This window comes from Anguilla anguilla, chromosome 6 (genome assembly GCF_013347855.1).
Source record: "Anguilla anguilla isolate fAngAng1 chromosome 6, fAngAng1.pri, whole genome shotgun sequence".
NCBI lineage: Eukaryota > Metazoa > Chordata > Actinopteri > Anguilliformes > Anguillidae > Anguilla > Anguilla anguilla.
The window spans coordinates 50,112,991-50,131,454 of NC_049206.1; the positions used below are offsets into that span (position 1 = coordinate 50,112,991).

The 18,464-nt window shown below is 40.7% G+C and overlaps 2 protein-coding genes across 2 annotated transcripts in view; both read right to left on the minus strand.

The window, feature by feature from the left end:
* slc16a10 (solute carrier family 16 member 10) overlaps nucleotides 1–7,782 on the minus strand; it is a 41,495-nt gene extending 33,713 nt beyond the window's left edge. The window contains exon 1 of the mRNA XM_035422122.1: nucleotides 7,042–7,782. Within this exon, the coding sequence (XP_035278013.1) occupies nucleotides 7,042–7,375 (334 nt within the window). The 5' untranslated portion in view covers nucleotides 7,376–7,782. The remainder of the gene's footprint in view (nucleotides 1–7,041) is intronic.
* A 2,345-nt stretch (nucleotides 7,783–10,127) lies between these two features.
* On the minus strand, nucleotides 10,128–17,164 carry rpf2 (ribosome production factor 2 homolog). The gene is made up of 11 exons (XM_035420637.1): nucleotides 16,994–17,164; nucleotides 16,490–16,584; nucleotides 15,939–16,071; nucleotides 15,062–15,099; nucleotides 14,313–14,352; nucleotides 13,727–13,808; nucleotides 13,495–13,571; nucleotides 12,946–13,045; nucleotides 12,433–12,535; nucleotides 11,313–11,457; nucleotides 10,128–10,574 (listed from the first exon to the last, which is right to left on the minus strand). The coding sequence occupies exons 2-11, from the start codon at nucleotides 16,510–16,512 to the stop codon at nucleotides 10,395–10,397; spliced, it is 921 nt and encodes a 306-aa protein (XP_035276528.1). The 5' UTR covers nucleotides 16,513–16,584; nucleotides 16,994–17,164; the 3' UTR covers nucleotides 10,128–10,394.
* Nucleotides 17,165–18,464: the final 1,300 nt, after the last annotated feature.

Genomic DNA, 18,464 nt, shown 5'->3' on the forward strand with positions numbered 1-18,464 from the left:
TGGGTAGTACAACTCTGTATGGAATGTGATCATAAATTACCCAGATATCACTTAGATATTTACAAATAATCTGTTTAGACATTTGTCATTTCTGCATGTTTTTTAAATCCTTAAAGTTTACACAATACACGTACAGTCCGTGAAATGTTTCACATAAATGTCTTCAAAACCATTTATCTTTTGACATAAAGATTTATTTTCGAGGAATAACTCCTGCGTGAGTCTTGGCACATAGGAGCTCTCCACCCAACTCCAGATAACCTTAAATTCCAACTTATGCCCATATTAATGTCATACATTCCACTGCTTCCCCATCAAATTTCCAAACCTTGAAAAATGGTTTTCAGCAGGCTTGCAGCCAAGTTATGTCTTAGAAGTAACACGGCAACACCGCTTCAGGCAATAAAATTAGTCAAACTTTCACAGTCCAAGGGAATGATAACAAAAATGAAAATTTCTAGCATTCTTGTTACTCAAACCATACATTTATTCGGAGAAATAAAGTACTATATCAGCCCATGCATGAGGAGGACACATATCGTGGAATGCCTTTACTCAATGATAAAGGTTCGGTTATGCGTCATGACCTGGGCCAGGGGTGGGGGAGGTCAGGGTATACTAACACAAGCAAATGGATGCTGTTACTACAGGACAGAGCACCACAGCACGCCGCACACCACTTCTGTACACCAACTTCTGTGCATTTACAGTACTCTTACAGCACCACTGGGGCGGTGATTCAGGATGGGAGGACAGCATCGCAGACTCTACAAGGCCACAGCGTCTGCTGACTGTTTCAGCACTCAGGTGCTTAATTTAAGTTGTCTGCACATCATCTTTCCGAGGTCTAAAATGGCTTCTGACAGAAACCGCGAAAACCTGCAGACACTTAAGTTGCGGCTCTCCGGCTCTGGAGTTTAAGCAGTGATTGCGAATTCATGCTCAAGGCGAAACAAACAGACTGGGTAAACCTGTTTGTTTCTCTTGAAGTAGGAGACAGAGGAGGTCAACACAGGACAGAAAAGAGGAAAAGAGCAAGGGCCACGCGGAGGGAGGATTGCCTGTCTGAAGCGTGATAACAGCTCCGTCTGCAAGCTACAGATATGCACACAGGAAAGCACAGACCAGAGCGCTACATAAACAGTGCAGTCCTCATCCACTCCTGTCAAACAACCCCTCCTTGAAGCCATGATTAAGCCCGCTATTCTGACGTGTAAAGAGATCCACCGCTTCATGTGTATACTTTAACCATTTTGTGCGCTCTCTGGAACCTGTCCAATTCTCAGACTCCCTCGGCTACTATCTGTTGCATACAAGCTCCTAAAAATACCCAGACGTATATCTCCTACAGGCTGCACAAACATTCAGTACTTGGAAGGAAGAAAAGGAACATTTGCCTAATGAATTTATGCTCAGTTACCTTGGAGGCCTATATATCCGGCATTCCTCTGCGGGCCACGGTTTGAGAACATTACCTCTCTGTCACCTGCCCCTGCAACGCCCCCCTCCTCCACCCCCACCCGCCCCACACAGACACACACACTTCCTGTCCCCTCGAGACTTCCGGTGTTGCAGGTAGAAGGAAGCACAACACCATGTTCCATCCCACACTAATCTGCTTTGCACATCTTTCACAGACACGGCGTGCACAGCACAGGAAGACCAGCCCTGAGAAGTGCGTGGCAGGTCCTCATCTCCGGTGGCACGTCAACCACTACACAAACCGCCCTTGGCAACTCAAGGACCAGCGTCTTAAAGCCACAAATCTAAACAACTCAAGACACTGTACAAACACAATGGGACCTCTCGCTCCCAATCTCCTGCTGTTGACGTACGGTGTGGCCTCCATCCATTTGCTCTGAAAGGGATCCAAATATATCCATCCGTAGCAACAAATAACAAATTACTGTAGTCTGCATTTCACGCTAACTCCATGTTAATCTCCGCCAATGTTGGACAAATGTAATGACTGGATGCAGCATGGAAATCCAATCCTCTAGGTGGAACAGAAGTTCAAATCATTAAAAGCTCCTTTGGGTCTCTTTTGGTTGTCAATAAACCTTGAAATCAGTCAACAACTTGGGACTAAATGAATATTATTCTGACCCCAAATGAAGATTATTCTGACCCATCAGATGACTCCCAGAACTGCACCTTTCCCGAATAAGAGCAAATTACTAGAAACCCCACAGAAAGCGAAACTCCTAATGTTCATGATACATCTCACCTACTGCGTCACAGTTCATTTGCACAAATGTTTTCTGTCTCATTCATCCATTCCACACCAGAGAAATGGCATGTGGGTGTACCAGATTTGTTCGTTTTCTTTGGACAGTTGGGCCAATAGGAAGATCTAAAAGCTTGCCATCAAGATCAGAGATCAGTTATGCAGGACTCGCCCATGCGTACAGATGGCACACTGTGAGCAATATTTACCAACAATTTACAAGGTTGGCAAAGGTAGCAATCTGACAACTGCAGCGGGAATGCTATTAATGTTCTGTATGGAAGACCAGAATGGCGAGGACAGCTGTGCTGGAAGTATGCTGATGCAATCTTTACCACACATTTCACATACAGGACCTGGGCTTTCCAGGACAGCCTGATCGCACCATTCGCCCACAGAAGCTAAACAAAGCGCTTCAAACCTTCAAAAGTCTTCAAACAACCTACAAGCCACAGACAATATTTTTTCTTATGAATTGCTTGCTTGGACTACATTTACTGGAAGTGATCAGAACAACTGCTCTTTGTGCAATATCTCATATTACATTCCTGCAGATCTGAGGAGCACTGAAAAATTAATGTGGCGATTAAAACTGGCGTTTCCTGTAGGAGTTATGTGTCTCCAAGACACGATTTGTCAAATGGAACCATACATTCTTTGGACCCCACCAGATGGCCAGAGGCCAAAAATGCTAACTAGAAACCTTCTTCCCCCTGTAATCTCCTCCATAGCCTCTACCTCTAACCAGGCTGCTGTCTGCCCTCCTCCACCACCCCACCACAAAATCTACATTCAGATAACCTTCCCCCCACAGCATTAACTCCCGGCATGAACCGTTGGAACCAATAGCATAAACAAATAGGCCTACAAGGCTCAGACTTTGCATTCCAACTAGTGTTTAAGGTGCGGTGTCAAATCTAAAGCAACAGTTGAACCTGACATTCATTGCCATATTTTCTGGTCCAGGAATCTCAGGAAATATGTACCCAACATATAATTCAGCATTTTACATGGCGGCTAAAATTAATTTATGAGATTTATATGAAGTAAATTATCAATCTAATCCTGCAATCCTGTCTATAGGGACATATTCTGTGGTGCAAAACTCAAAGAGGGTAACTTATGTGCTTCTAAAAACCTGCACATTTTAATGCTACTGACGAACAGCACAACCCAGTTTTCCTTGTCCTCATGGCATTCTGTCATAGAGAACAATTTCCCCCCTTTCACATGCATTAGGAATCTCAGCTGCACCGTGTGTATCTACAGTAAGGTGCACTGCAGCCGAACATGTGCGGTCCTCCACTACAGTTGCCCATGAGACAGTGCTTCAAGGGTTAGCACATAGGGTCAACCTGTAGACATCTGGTGAATAGCTAAGGGAAATATGCTGTTGTGAGCCAAGGACCTCTGGCCCACTCATGCCCCCGCCCCCCTCACCCCCACCTCCCCCAGTCCTGGTGGGATGAGGCCAAATGTCCCACTGCAGCAGGCTTCCTGTCATAGGCTACTACAGACACAGCCCATAATCAGTCCAGGAATTTCCAGGCTAAAGGCCTCCACTTGTGCTCAGAGCTTCATAGTCAACGTTACTGTTCAATAAAGCCCACCGATTAGCACGTGTGAATCCACATAATGACAAAGCACACTTTTAAAACCAAAGAATGTAGGATCTAAAAATTTACTAGCAGACTAACTCATTTAAAAAAAAACTTTAAGAAGGTTCAGCTGCCGAATAACCAACTGGCAATGCACTGAATACCTAACCGCTCACTGATATTGATTAGTAGTTGAGACTTAATGACTTCTTATGCAAAAGTCTCAATGGAATTACCTCAGTTGCAGGCATTTTGTCTAATGAGAATAATTCCCTTAATTTCATTATTAAGCCTAATAAGCCTATCAGGGCACTGAGTAGATCCTGTGCTCCTCTGTGTACGGTGTGCGCACTGCAGTGTCATAAAATGCATGCGTGAGCAAATAAACAGTATGTGTTATTGGGAAATAACTTTCACCATGAAGAAATTTCATAAGAAAGATGCAACCTGGCAAAATAACTACATGCTAAACTCTCTACTACATGAGTTTTATATTCAGGTAATAGGCCAACCTGTGGTTGTTCATAAATGAAGACAAACCCACAAATGGGATGCTCTTTTAAGAGGGTGTCCTCTATATCTATGTGACTTGCCTGCCACAAAAACATGAAGGCTTCTATGTATATTAATTCCTAATGTAATAATGGGACCTGATAATGTAAACACAAACGATAACTGCAATCTTTGTCACAAATCTGACTCCTACGTCTCAAATATTTCTTGGAATACACAATTTGTTCTTAAGAGTAGTTGAGGAATATTTGCCAAAGTGAATGAGCTCCTCAAATATTGGCTGCACTGAAAGGTAATGACCCTGCTGTTACGAAGCCTGTAATAATATAAATCTGAGTGGAGATTGGACAGAAGGAAATAAACCAATGACTGCTCAAGATACTGTTCTCATTACAGGGACAGTAGTCTCGCACGCCAACATCATGTCACATGTAAATATACAGGGCGATTGGTTAACATCCACTCTTAATCAGTTTCAATGGAATTCACCTATTCAAACATTAAGGCTATTCACAATCATGGCCCGCCCTTTGAAAGGAGAACAGAACTGTAGCAGACCTTTCCCCTTTGCCTTTGTTCTCATGACTGCTCAACTACAGGGAGACTTGTTTTACAAGGCTAATACAAACACCAAATCACTGGCAAGCCTAATTAAAACCGATGAATGGCAACAGGGACTATTGTGGCATTCTGAATTGTGCCAAAGGCCCCCCCTCCCACCTGGTCTCCACGTGCACTTTGATTTAAATGTTCCAGAAGTGGTTGAAAAGCCCTGCTCTCCAATAACGGCTGCACACATGGTGACAACCGTGGCGGGAAGCCGCTCTCCCGAGGAATCTGCACTGAGAGAGCGCTGAGGCCGGAGTCAAAGCAGACAAGCGGGGCTACAAGCATAGTGAGCCTCATAACTCAACTCCAGCGTGCAGTGAGACAAGCCCCTTAAGAAAACGGCAAGATAAATGCATCCTGTTCACACCTGTATTAAGGAATATAGGAATGCTGTATTCTGTACTCATAGAACAGTTCGTTTTTGGCCAGGGACTTCTTGTTCATTCACACAATTTGTTAGCACTCAAGACCTCAGTCAGAGGAAGACACTTCATGTGCAGCTTTTGGGAAGCAGACCCAGGATGCCCAATTGACCAATGGGGGTCAGTAGAGAGCAATGGATTACTAGGATTACTTCTAAAAGGAGGCATGGGGGACAAATTGAGAGAAATCTGTATGGGAGTCTGAAGATGGGGATTGGAGTTTTTTTAGTGGTCATCCATGCACTAACATCTTGACAGGATGAGCCACCCAGCAGCCATGGTTAAGTATAAAAACAATAGTTTCAAAAAGGCGTGTTTAGAGTATTTTCGCTTCGAGACACTGCCCTTGTCTTTGTTAATGAATTAAAATATTAAGCATCACTTGCTATTGAAAGTGCAAGTGTACACTTTAAATGCTAAGGATTTTAAAAAGCATTTACCTATGAACAACATACCTGGTTTTGTCGGTTACAAGCAAGTGTGCTCCTTGTTTATTATGCCTGTTTCTGAATCACTGATTCTAAAATGGGTATTCAGGAGTTGAAAGTCAGGCTTATGACACTCCATATAAGGTGAGTTTTATAATAATTCAAGTTTCTTTAAAACTTCAGCAGAAACTATCTTCCTGAAATCAAACTTTATTCTCTGTGATACAATTGGGCTTACACTTACCCATATTTCAATGATAGGAGGCATGACGCAAATAATATTTCTAAATCACTCATTTAGATGGTATTCTGCAAATTAATCGGTGAACTGCGTACACATTTTTATTTAACATGTTTTACAATGAAAATGTATTGTGTATGACCTAGCGTTGACCACAGGAGGAATCGGTTGTAAAAGTAAAGCAGACAATTCTGTACGTCAGCTGTAACAGCGCTTTGTAGTGAAACTGACCATTCCCTCTAGTCCCCCAAAACGCAAGTGAATGTACTCATGGACATAATTAACTGTCCTTAAAATATACTGATCACTTTCAAGTACTTTCCTGTTCAACGTATGTTGTTTTATTTAAGCGTTTCATTTTGACATAAATGAAAATAGACTAAACTAAAGAATTTGTGGAATTGTACTTACAGTTAAATGCCCAGTGTCAAATTAACTCTTAAGGGGTAGCCTGCATAAACCCAGTAGGAACCATCTACTATGTAAGAGTTAACTGAACACTGAACAGTTTTTACCTTCTGCTCTTGCTGAATCATAGGGATGTTATACTTAGTAAAACACCTTTTCTTTGTCCTTTTCTCCAGCAAATCTATTCGACCACATGGTGGTTGATAACACATTCATATACCGACTAGAATGGCTACAGTTACCCACGCGTAAAGCCAGTTGTCAGTGGCATGCTCTCCGAAGCTGAGGTGGGGTGATCTAACTTTCGAAATCATGAACACGTGAACATTACAGTATCTTATCGTTGGCTTTACAGTTTGAACAGGTTAACAGACTGTGTCTGGATAACCCTTCCCAAAAGTGAACATGGGATCTAAAGTTGAGTTAGCTAATCTTATTCAAATTGCGGTTGCTGCTACAAGGAGAAAGCACATCCGTTTCTAGCCAATAATATAGCAAAGATACTCATTCAGCTCTAGCACACTTCAACTTTTACAATGCAATTTTGCCGATCGACGTGGCTGGTGTGGTAGCCTATGGCCAAGTGGAAACTGACCTGTTTTGAACCTAAGGTCTTCATCATTTTCGGAGCCGAACTCCTTCAGCAGGGACACGAAGAGTATACCGAAAGCATTCTGGATCCCAAACACCGAGCCGTTGCACCACATGGCAGCCAGCATGACCACCCATCCCCAACCTCCCTCCGGGGGCTCGAATTCTTTTTCAGCCGTCTCGGGGACCTTTAACTTGCTGTCCCCATTCTCCTTCTTCTCCTCTTCATTCAAGCGACGCTCTACTGCCTTCTTCTCGTCCTCCTCAGCCGGCACTGCAGAAATGGTGCCTTTTGTTGCATCATATAAATTTTCAGTCATGTTGTTGCCCTCTGTCATCTCTTGAACCTTGAATCTTAAAATACTGTAAAGTATAGCACCAAATACTTGCTGGCTGACTACCGAAGGAATTTTTTTGATCTGTGTTCTGTATATGTGCCGAGATAAGCTCGGTTACAGCTATCTAACGTCCTAGCAATTCCTGGAGTAACCAAGATACTAGTCGCTGCAGTATGTAAATTCTGGATGATCGGGGGACTGACAAACTGTAAAATGTGCTGCCGGCAAGTAGCTAGCTATGCTCTTCGCAGCAGTGATCGGTTTCAGCTCGTTTCAGCTCTATGGGTTTCCTGCTAGTGAATCATGAGTAACGTTATCACGTTCTCAAAAAGTCTCTCCATCTGGGCTAGTGATACGACAGCACTGTAGCTACCTCAACTGCCTCTTCTAAACTGACAAGCAGTTGTGTTGCAATATTGTATAAATAGGTACTGATGGGCGGAGCGAGCTCGTATCTTACAGTTTTTTGTCGCTGATTGGACATATAACCGTCCTTTAGAAAAATGAAGGCCCAGCAATAAGTATATCAAATCCTGTAGGCTACTTGGTGGAATGAAAACAGGCTATTAAAATGTAGTGAATCATTTTAGTAGATCCCATAACGTTCTGACATCCCTACATCTTTTGAATAATTAACGTTACATTACAAACGTTCAAACGTAGTGAACTACAGACTTCACTGCCTGTAGTATATAGATCATCTGAACAAAAACACGTTTTCAACGTACAAAAATGCCAAGTTACTCTAAAGGGGAATACTGAATTTTTCCATATTTGAGCAGTCTACATGAGCAGCTGAAAATGGAACCTCAATTTATGGATAAAAATATGTTGCTCTGGCTAACCAGATGTTAACTTGAATCTGACGAAAGGGTGTTTATTCCAGAAGCCAACTTTTAGTTGCACACAGCTCATTTCTAAAAACATTAGTTATAACCAAATATTAGTGAAGACTATTAATTCAACGTCAAACGACAGCCGCACAAATTCTTAACTACAGATCCAAAAGATGAACAAGATCAAGTCCAGTCCACTCAGTAAATTACACTGTCAACCGTCTTGGAATTCTGGGCTTGGGACGCATTTGAATTAGCGTCCAAATAAAGCCTGTTGAAACTGAAACGTATAAATTAGCCTAGCTAATGTTAGCGTTGACATTTCTTTCCTTTATGTGCTTTTAGCGACCTCTAGTGTATGTTAAACCAACGGTAACATGAGAGTCAAGAAAAGCGATTTTGTGCTTCTGCCGTGTAATTCAATGAGTGAAAGACACATATTCAGTGGATCACATTCAACATTGATACATTAAAAATGCTTCTCAGTCCGTGCAATTACACATCGTCTCATATTTAGACTAGATATTCCTGCATCAAAAACGATTACACACCGCTGTACGTCAATGTAGGCCTATCAGCCATTACAATTTTTAAGGTGTTCCCCAAAAAATATTGGGGCAAGTATTACTATGCTGAATGATAACCTAATTCTGACTTTGATACTCAATGAAAAAATTCACGTTTCATTCTTGATGAAGGAAATTTTGTCTTACGACAATAGCAGCGGGAAACAGCATGGAAAATCGCAAAATGCACTCGGGACTCAGCGATGTCAACCTGAATTCTGAGAGGATACAGATATGGCATTTTATACTATTTAGGGGGGTTTGTCTAGCCTCCAGTTCTAGATATGTTAATAGCAATACACTTTCTGAGATATACATCCATCACTTAGTTATAGCTGTTAATATAATTGAATTAAGTCTTGTTGGAAACAGTACTTAGTCACTCACTCCCAGGTGCTATTTTTTAATTTATGAGTGCAATCAGTTGCAGCAAGTCATTGCTTACACATACCAACTGTACTGCAATGTATAATAAGTTGCCTGAAGCCAGCCAGACAGTAGGCTTATGGATTCCTGAGTGTCATCTATTCCTTGCTGATAAACAAGTGTTAGTCTTGAGTGGCTTAGAAAATATTTCCACATCTCAATCTTATATTAAGACTGTACATTAAGCTCAAATTTGATTGGAGGTAAGATATTCTAGAATGACTGTCAACCAAATCATGCACCAAATCCATAAGGATATCATCAAAAGAAGTCAAAATCAATGCTCAAACCTTCACAATGAAGTACCAAGAAATCAGGTCAGTTATACCTGAAGCATTTGCCCTCTGCCCGCCCCCGCCCCCCCAAAGAAATGACTATAAAACGAGAAATGACCCTCACAGTGTCAAATGATACACAAATGGTTACAGTGCTGTGCATAAAGTGGATGCTTTTCCTCTTGGTGTTTAACAGATAACATGCTGTTAAGTGTAATATACAGTACATACAAAAACAATGTTTTAGACAGAATTGAAATTGACAATGATTCATCTGAGAGAACAATTTAGAGATCACTTTGTGAAGGTAAATGTCTTGCTATAAGGTGCATATTCCCATATTGATAGCCGTCCAATTAATTTTAATAAATTGACATCAATGGAACACAGTACAGAACAGATTCACTGGAACGTGAAAAGTTACATTTTATCCATGAGGTCCCAACAGCTCAGAATCCTGACCTGATATTTATTTTTCCTGGATTGAGCGGATGTCATCTTGCCATAAGCATTACCTTACTCTGAAATTCTAACAGATCCTATTTGCAGCAACCAAATGTAAAAATAAAGCGGCTCTATGCCTTTAAATATGTAACTGAATTCCAGGGTGTTTGCTTTATAGCAGGTACAAAAAAAGTGAACCAAGTCATTTATGTGAAAACCAGGCATGTTTTAATACATTTCAGCATGTAATTCCAGTGTGCCAGCATTGATGACATCATTATTATTCCGTTATACAAAAGTAAAAGACAGCTTTCAGAACATCCCACAGTCCCTCACACTCCAAAGCCAACACTGTTAATCTTTGCTGCAACATAAGTGGGAAAGAAGCCACACCAAATTCCTCAGTCATTGGCATCCCAAAATGCAGCATTTTTGCCATGACTCCAAACCAATGCTGAGGCCCGATCTGCCTTCACTCATCCATTTTAGTTTTTTTCAGAGACGACTCCTCTCCCTCAACAGTTTCCCCTCTCCTCTTCCTCAGACCCTTCATCTTGCGCGTCTGCAGCTTAGCCAGGTTCTGCTTCTGCATATGGAGTCGACCAAACTTGGTGCCAAAAGCATCGTGGGAAACGTTCTTTTTCTTCTTTGGCTGGGACAAAGAGAAGTTATACAAATTAAATACATTTTGTATTGTGCATATGTATATGAAAATCAGAAAATGTATCAAATGGAATCTACCGAATATCACCTTTGACTGTGGTTGAGCTGTGTGATTTCATCATGCAATGTATAATTTAGCACAAACTTAGTAGATACAGACACTGACGTACTCTGTTTTTAAGCCTATTTTTAAAAACTAATGGTGAAGTTGTACAGTAAGTGACTAGGATTCGCCCACCCACCCCCACCAAGCGTTCCCCACAGTGGCCATGATGCACATAAAGACAAATCACCCATTGCCCTGTGAGATTACTGGCCAAAGTCCACACTGACCTAAATAGACCGACTCAATTTGGCTGACTTTCCAGAAAAAAAATTAACTCCTTTTGCCTCGGTTTTCACAAGCACCTTACTGGTTATGGGTCTAAGAAAATCCATAACTTGAATGACACCCACAGAATTCAAGAGAGTAATGTGATCTTTAGAATCAGATTTTCGGTTTTTGTTTTTAAATTATTCTTCCCAGCTTTATAATAATGCTGGTAACAGACCATAAATGCGGTTCATTGGTTGCAGTCTCATTCCCCCAGCCAATCAGGATTTCCATGACATCCTGAAGCATTACTGACATGCAGCGCTGCAGAAAAATAAACTCCCTGACAGTGCAATTGTCATATTTAGCATATTTCTCCTAGCTGTTTACTGTAACTTTGACCAGATTTCATACCTTTAGGGCCTTGGGTTGCCGGTGTGCAGTCTTGTATAGGTCATCAGAGGCAAGGTGTGTCCTCCTCAGGGTGAAATCAAATGACGGGCCCATCTCCTCCAGCTCAATCCTTGGTGTCCGACACCCTGACTTCTTCAACAGAACTCTGCTCCAATCAAAAAACAAGACCATGATGTTTGGTTACAACTGTAAGGAATTTAAAAATCAAACAGCAGAGGCTACCTGATACAAATAGCTAACATGTAAGAATTGATGAGGTGCAATTCAAGCATTGGTGGTAAGCTGACAATCCAGACAATCGCAAAGAGAAAGTGCCATGCAAAACAGTCTCTTTGGTCCCCAGAGGAACTGATCAATTGTGTAAAGACTGGAAGCCACTAACTACCCACTCTGAGTCTTCCATTCTCAAATGCAACAACAAAAATCATTAACTATCACGTACTGATACCATTGTATCCAGCTACCCTAATCAGTGGTTCCTAAACTCATTACCTGCAGCTGGCTGTTGGTAAACAGGAGGTCTAACACTCATTGACATGTTCCAAAGGTCAAGCAGGTAAACAGTCTATTGTACCCTTAACAGATTACATGACAGTAGAGGTCTGCCTGCATGCAAGTTTGTGTGTGTGTCCATGTGTATATTGGGGGGAGGGGGGTTGTAGCGTCTGTCCCTTCCTGTCTGCTATCTCTAATAGCATACTACCATACACATATCCTTGGTGAGGGCCGAGGTAAGGTTTGCGCTCTTATTTTGGAATACTACTTGGGAAATACAGCAGGAAAACTAACACACTGGCCAGGAATTAAACATAAATAGAACTGACAGACTCACCACCAACAGCCATATATCTGTCACAGTCCCAAAATACCATGACCGGTTCAAAAGGAGCAAATTTTTATAATAAAACCTACTCTACTCTTAACTATTGCACTGACGAGTGGATAGTTTTCCATGCAGACTATGCCCGAATTCTTCACAGGCTGTACATTTGTGCAGACATGTAGGCTGATGTGTATGTCTGGTGCCATAAAGCATTTTGTTGTGCCAGCATTTCCAGTGGAGTATGGGATTGATGGAACGGACGAAGGGACGGACGGATAGATGGACAGAAGGCCATACGTGTAACTGCGCATGTAGATTTTCCCCTCGAGAGCCGTGAAGTGGAGCAGGTGTTCCAGCCCGGCCAAGCGAACAGAGGGTACGCTCGGCCCTCTGAAGAAGTCTGACAGAGGGAGAGCAGAGGTGTATTAAAGGCCCATTGCACATGTGCTTACACACACACACACACGCACACACACACACACACACACACACACACGTATGTACGTACGTACGTACGTACGCACGCACGCAAAGCAAGAAACCACTATGAAAACGCACACTTTTTGACAGACATGAATCAGTGCTATTTCCATGGAACCGATGAAAAGCAGGGTAAACAGTGCATGCTGCACTAGCTCACTGGAAGGTGTCCTGAAGAGCTCAATAACCTGCTTTATTTTGGAATGCTCCACTGAAGTCACTTTGAGAGCCTCAATTCCACTATGACCCATTTGAATGATGTTCACAGAGTTCAGAGGGACAGCCGGTTACACGTCGCTGCGAACGATGCGAACGATGCGAACGCAGTACCTGTGAGAACGCTCTGCAGGCGTTTGTACTCGTTGTCGGTGTTGAAGGCCTCCCCAGAGAACACCAACAGCGGCTTGGTACCTTCCGGGCACGTGTTCTTCTGGATTAAATAAACGACAACGACGTTTCTGAAGGACAGGTAAAACTGCACGACCACAAACCCACAATTCCACTTATTTAACCCCTCGCCCAAAAGAAGTTACATTCTTTTCTTAACCTTTTTGTGGCAGTTTAAATGTTTTATTTACTTAACATTTTGTTCTTCTGTCCCTTATGAGTAAACACTGTTGCAGTTTTCTATTGACACATCTTTTTTTAACAGAGCAAATGTCATTTTGAATTAGATGTGGAAAAAACCAACCCTTTGATCTACCCACTGTTACCCCAAACAACCCGGCATGGACACTGTCTAGCTTAATTAGGAATTGGTTAGTAGCGATGAATCTGAATCAAATATAGGACACATCTGTCCTCTTCTCAGCGCTGAAATTGTGTGTATGTTTGTGACAACTCCAACACGCAATACACTAATGTTGGCTGCAATCTTACCTTTATTTGTTTTAGAGAAGCAAATTTCTCAATGCCAAGCTCAATCATATCCAGCACGTGGAAATCAAACATGCGACCTGAAATATGAAATCAAACAAAATGGTCAGGTTAAAAAAAGTCTAGTCTGCAGTATTCAGTAGGCTACATGTTAACAGTTACAATTAGTTATATATATATATGTATATATAAATAGTACATAGTTGAAAGTATTTGAATTGAAATGTGTGCTTACCAAAAATGAGGTTATTTGGTCGTTTCTTGTTGTGTGAGCCAAATAAAAACAAAGAGCAATCGGCTTTCTTGGAAAAAAATTCCTGGAGGAAGGTCAAATAGATATAGATTTCTCAGTAATTTTAACATAATCTGTGCATACAGGAAAATGCATATTCATTACTAGGTATTAAATGACATATACATGTCAATATGTGCACAAAATCAGATATGCATAGATCAACCTGTCAATAGCCCAACCACAAGACAATTAATCAAAAGACCATTGCTTAAACACTGTAGTATCACACCTTAGATAATATCCTAAGTCACACAGAGAGATAACTATAGTCATAAAATATGCCAATCATACAGGGCTGGGTATGTGAAATCACACAAAATATAAACAGTAAGAACACAATCCTTGTGATGACAAAAATGTTTATCAACATTTTATCAATGTCATTCTGCACCATTTAGTTTATAATTCAGTAAATAACAACTGTAAATAATGTCATTGTGACAGGTAAATAACACTGAATATAAAACTAAAAAACACTTAAATATTTAGGTAAATGTAGGGTTCTCTTTACTGGCTGGGTACTCACCAATGATGTCTGATCTTCAAATGGGCGTGTTATATTTTTCCTGCAAAACAAATTCCTCCTATGTCAGTAGGCGTAACTAGCTGAAATCACCATCTCTGCTATTGATGGACATTTTCAACAAAATGAGACTTTCCCCATTGACTTCCAAAGTGATAAAAAAAATCAGGTAATCAGAAACCAGCTATGGCAAATTTGTAAAAGCAGATCTGAGAGAATAGTGTTAGCTTACTTCTCCCACTACTAACACTGTGCAAGTAATTTTCTCACATGATATGCACAAATTTGACCAATTTAGGCAGTGTGCAGAACTTTTGTCTTTTTTTAGTATTTTAGAATGAAACCCAGCCATCACAATCTGACTGAATAAAAGCCTGTGGGGCATACAGTGGTAAAACCTGTGAGACGGTCTATAAGAGGTGTGTAAATCAGGAGATCTTAGAAGGATTATGCTTTTTTTTTTCTTTTTTTAACAAGGAGGGTTCAAAAAGTCTATGTAGTTCACAAGTTGAACACAAACTATAGGACCTGTTAACCTGTTATTGAAAATTTTATCATTATTCCATAAACTGGGCTTGGATTCAGAGAACGCAAGCTTAAATATTGGTTGATTTAGACATGGAATTTAAAAAACGGAATTGCCAACAAATATAATTGATCAAACAGGGTATTCCATCATCAACAAAGAAATAAAAAATGTTTTAATTAATTAAAAATGGAAATTAAACTTATAAACAGGTTTGGCAACTTACTTTTTGTACATAACAGCATTTGGTTTCTTCAGGGAATACTATGAAAAAATGCATTCGTTAATGACAATTGGCCTTTTCCCCCATGAAAATCATACAATGGTCAATATTTGTAATCAACATTTGTATTTAGCATTGACTCGCAATAAAAGCGAGCCTTATTTTGTCATTACAAACAGTTGATTTTGATGTCCTGGACAAAACAGCTTGTGAAGGAAAAACAAATATGCGAGTCAAAGTTAAAAAACATTCACTGAACCCAGGCCAATATTTTAAAATAAGAAACATTTGCATAAATAGCAGTGCATACGACATACAAAACTACATTAAAAAATCCAGGAATCAAAACTCTCTCCATATTTTTGTCATAACACTTCTAACACTTACACAGAAGGCACACAGATTTCAACAGCTTGCTGACACAGAGATCTAGTAACCCAGAAAACGAGCAATGCAGAACTTCAGCTCCCGCTGATATTGGCTTGGATATTTACAGCTTTTACTCAGATCCTTACACTGATTTGGTTGGATTCGGGACCAATGTCAGAGTCTTGCGATATTTCATATAGGTCTCCGTCGCATTAGTTGTTGTAACCCATAAATCCTTACGTCTCATCCGCCATGTTATCAGTAACATGACGGTTTCCATAATCTACAAGCTAGCTAATGCTGCCTTCTGCCGTCTTCATGTGCTCCTCGTTAGACTTTCCAAGTTCAAAAATCGTAAATATATCGTTATGCCTTCAAGTGCTATTGTCAGAAATAAAATACAAAAAAAGGATGCACTATGTATGCAAGTTTTTTGTGACTATATATATATATACACACACAGATTATAGATTAGACTTAATACTAGAGAAAGAAAACAAGTGACACTTACAATATCCTTCAGGGCTTGTGTGACTGTTTCACTTGTGTTTCCACCTTTCATTATCATGGCATTTTTTACATTTTCTATTAGTTTGGCTTCTCTGCTTTGAAGAAACCTTTTGGACCGTTTGGTTTTCGGTTTCCTAAGAAGGGAAAAGAAACTATGCATCAGATACAGACTTTAAAATGAAAATGATTCGGTAAAATGTGCAGTAAACTAAAATGGGACGTTATAGACCTGTGCTTAAACCAGTGGAAGCTACCTACTCTAGTTAGACGACTAACCTGCCAATTCCTTGCCAGCAATTTTCTCATAACCATTTGCAGAATAAAATCAACATTTTGCATGTTACTTAAAGTTGGCTAATTGTGATGTGTCTGACACTGAGTGCAAACATACATTACTGAAACATTAACGTGATACATGATGTACCATTATGGACGTCTACTGTATGCTAATTAAGCTAATGCACAGCTATCATGTGGCACCAAAACATCGATTACCTTTGAATATTTACCCATCTGAACACTGCCTCGTTATAAATTAACAGTCAAACTTACACAATTCCGTCCCGCTGTGGCATTTTGATAGATGTGTGTTGTGATACAGGTACAGCTTTATCTGTTCAGTTCCACGTGAGTTTTCCGAGGAAGATCTAATAGGAAATAAAAGGACGCATTTTAACTGCGTCACTTCCGCAATACTACTCACGTCTTCATGGTATTTCAGCAAAGATGGTCTGAAATAAAAGATATTGCGCTCACACTGGTAATAGATCAAAAATCTGACTTTTCTGGTAAATGAAATGGTTTGCTTTTCCCCATACTTCTTCTTGGGGTGCAGAACAACGTATCACATGCTAGCATATGGTTATTTTTTGCGCCAAAACCCTATCATCACCTCGTTATAGACTAAAATGAATGTTCGGTCAGTAGCCACAGAAAACCTTGATGCGATGGGACAGTTTTACCTATGTAAACTCCCACATAAAGAGTGACTGGCATACGGTAATACGCAGCAGTAGCCTAAGCTAACAATCCAGTAAAAATGCAGCGTTAGGTTACCTGAGCTGGTGTTTCAGCAGCAGGTTTCACATTTTTCCCAGCAGACAAAGATCGCGTTTCTCGACACTTTTAGTCAGTCAGGAGTTATATCATCATCACGTCATCAAAAACTGTATATTTTACACTGAGTTCTATATCAATGTCAAATGTGAAAATATGCCCACTCGCTGTTTTATCATGGCTGCATGACTGCGGTAGCCTATTCTAGACAAGTGCTACCTGACATTAGCGAATGCCTGCAGTACGACAGCATCAGAGAGGACACAAAGAGCCATAAAGCCAAATCGTAGGCGTGCAATGCCAAGTCCGCTTATATCCGTACGTGATAATGTTAATAACATTGCAATACATTAAAGGTACGATTTATAGGCCTACTGTGAACAAATAACGAATACAGTTGTCAAATTATTATTTCGTGTGTTCTTTTGTACTTCCGGAAAGAACCACTAGATGTCTTCAGAGGCCAACTATTTGTCTACAATCAGTCCTTCCTTCCTTGAAAACGTATTCCCGTGGTGACAGGTTTTATACATGCAGTCAAAAATCAGAGGCCTGCTGGTTTTGAACTAAACCACACAATTGTTTTGAGGTCTTCGTTGAGATTAGTGAAAACAGCTGTTTTAGACGCGCAAATAGGATAAGGCAATTGCTCTTTGTGCCAACAGTATGGAAGCATTGCAAAAAGCTTCTTGGTGCCGGTCCTCAAAGTGTAAAGGCCAGTTTACTGTTAAGCGATGTATGACCGGCGGTTATCGCATCTGACGGTCCGTCACTACGTCTTTTAGTTTATAGGCCTAGAGCGACGGACGATTTGACGTCGTTGCTATCAGCGTTGTGCCCAATGCTGAGATTTGAAATTTAACCCCATCTCTGGCCCAGTAGTCATGACAATATTATAGAACGTTCTCATTTCCTGTAGGCCTAATACATTTTGGCGAATTGTAAAGTCTTCTACTAGTCAAACCTTAAAATAAATACAATGGAAGAACACATATTTGTTGTGATGAGTTTGATAAACACAATGACAATGTTTGCGTACCTGTATGCTGCCGACCGGGCGGACTACCAGCACGGACACTATCCAACTTGTGACAGAAGACAGGCAAAGCCCAAATAAACACATATTATGACTCGTGTGATGTAAATGGATGAATACCATTTGAACATGACATTTTTCTCCCTCCATGTTGACAGTGATCGCTGCTATCAGTATCCAAAAAGTAATCCTGGCGGTGTCCTGCCAGCAGACGGTAGCTATTTTGTGACCTTTATTTAATTTAAATGATTTTGATAACCAGTGGAGGTTCAGATAATCCAATTCCAGGTGATTCTAGGGACATTACAGTCAAATGTTTACAATGGTGAGCAAGGGGGCAGATCAACACGAAACCAAATCTCTTGGACACATAAGAGATTCATCATTCAAAATTATAGGCATTAATATACAGTTGGCCCATCCTTTGTAGCTATA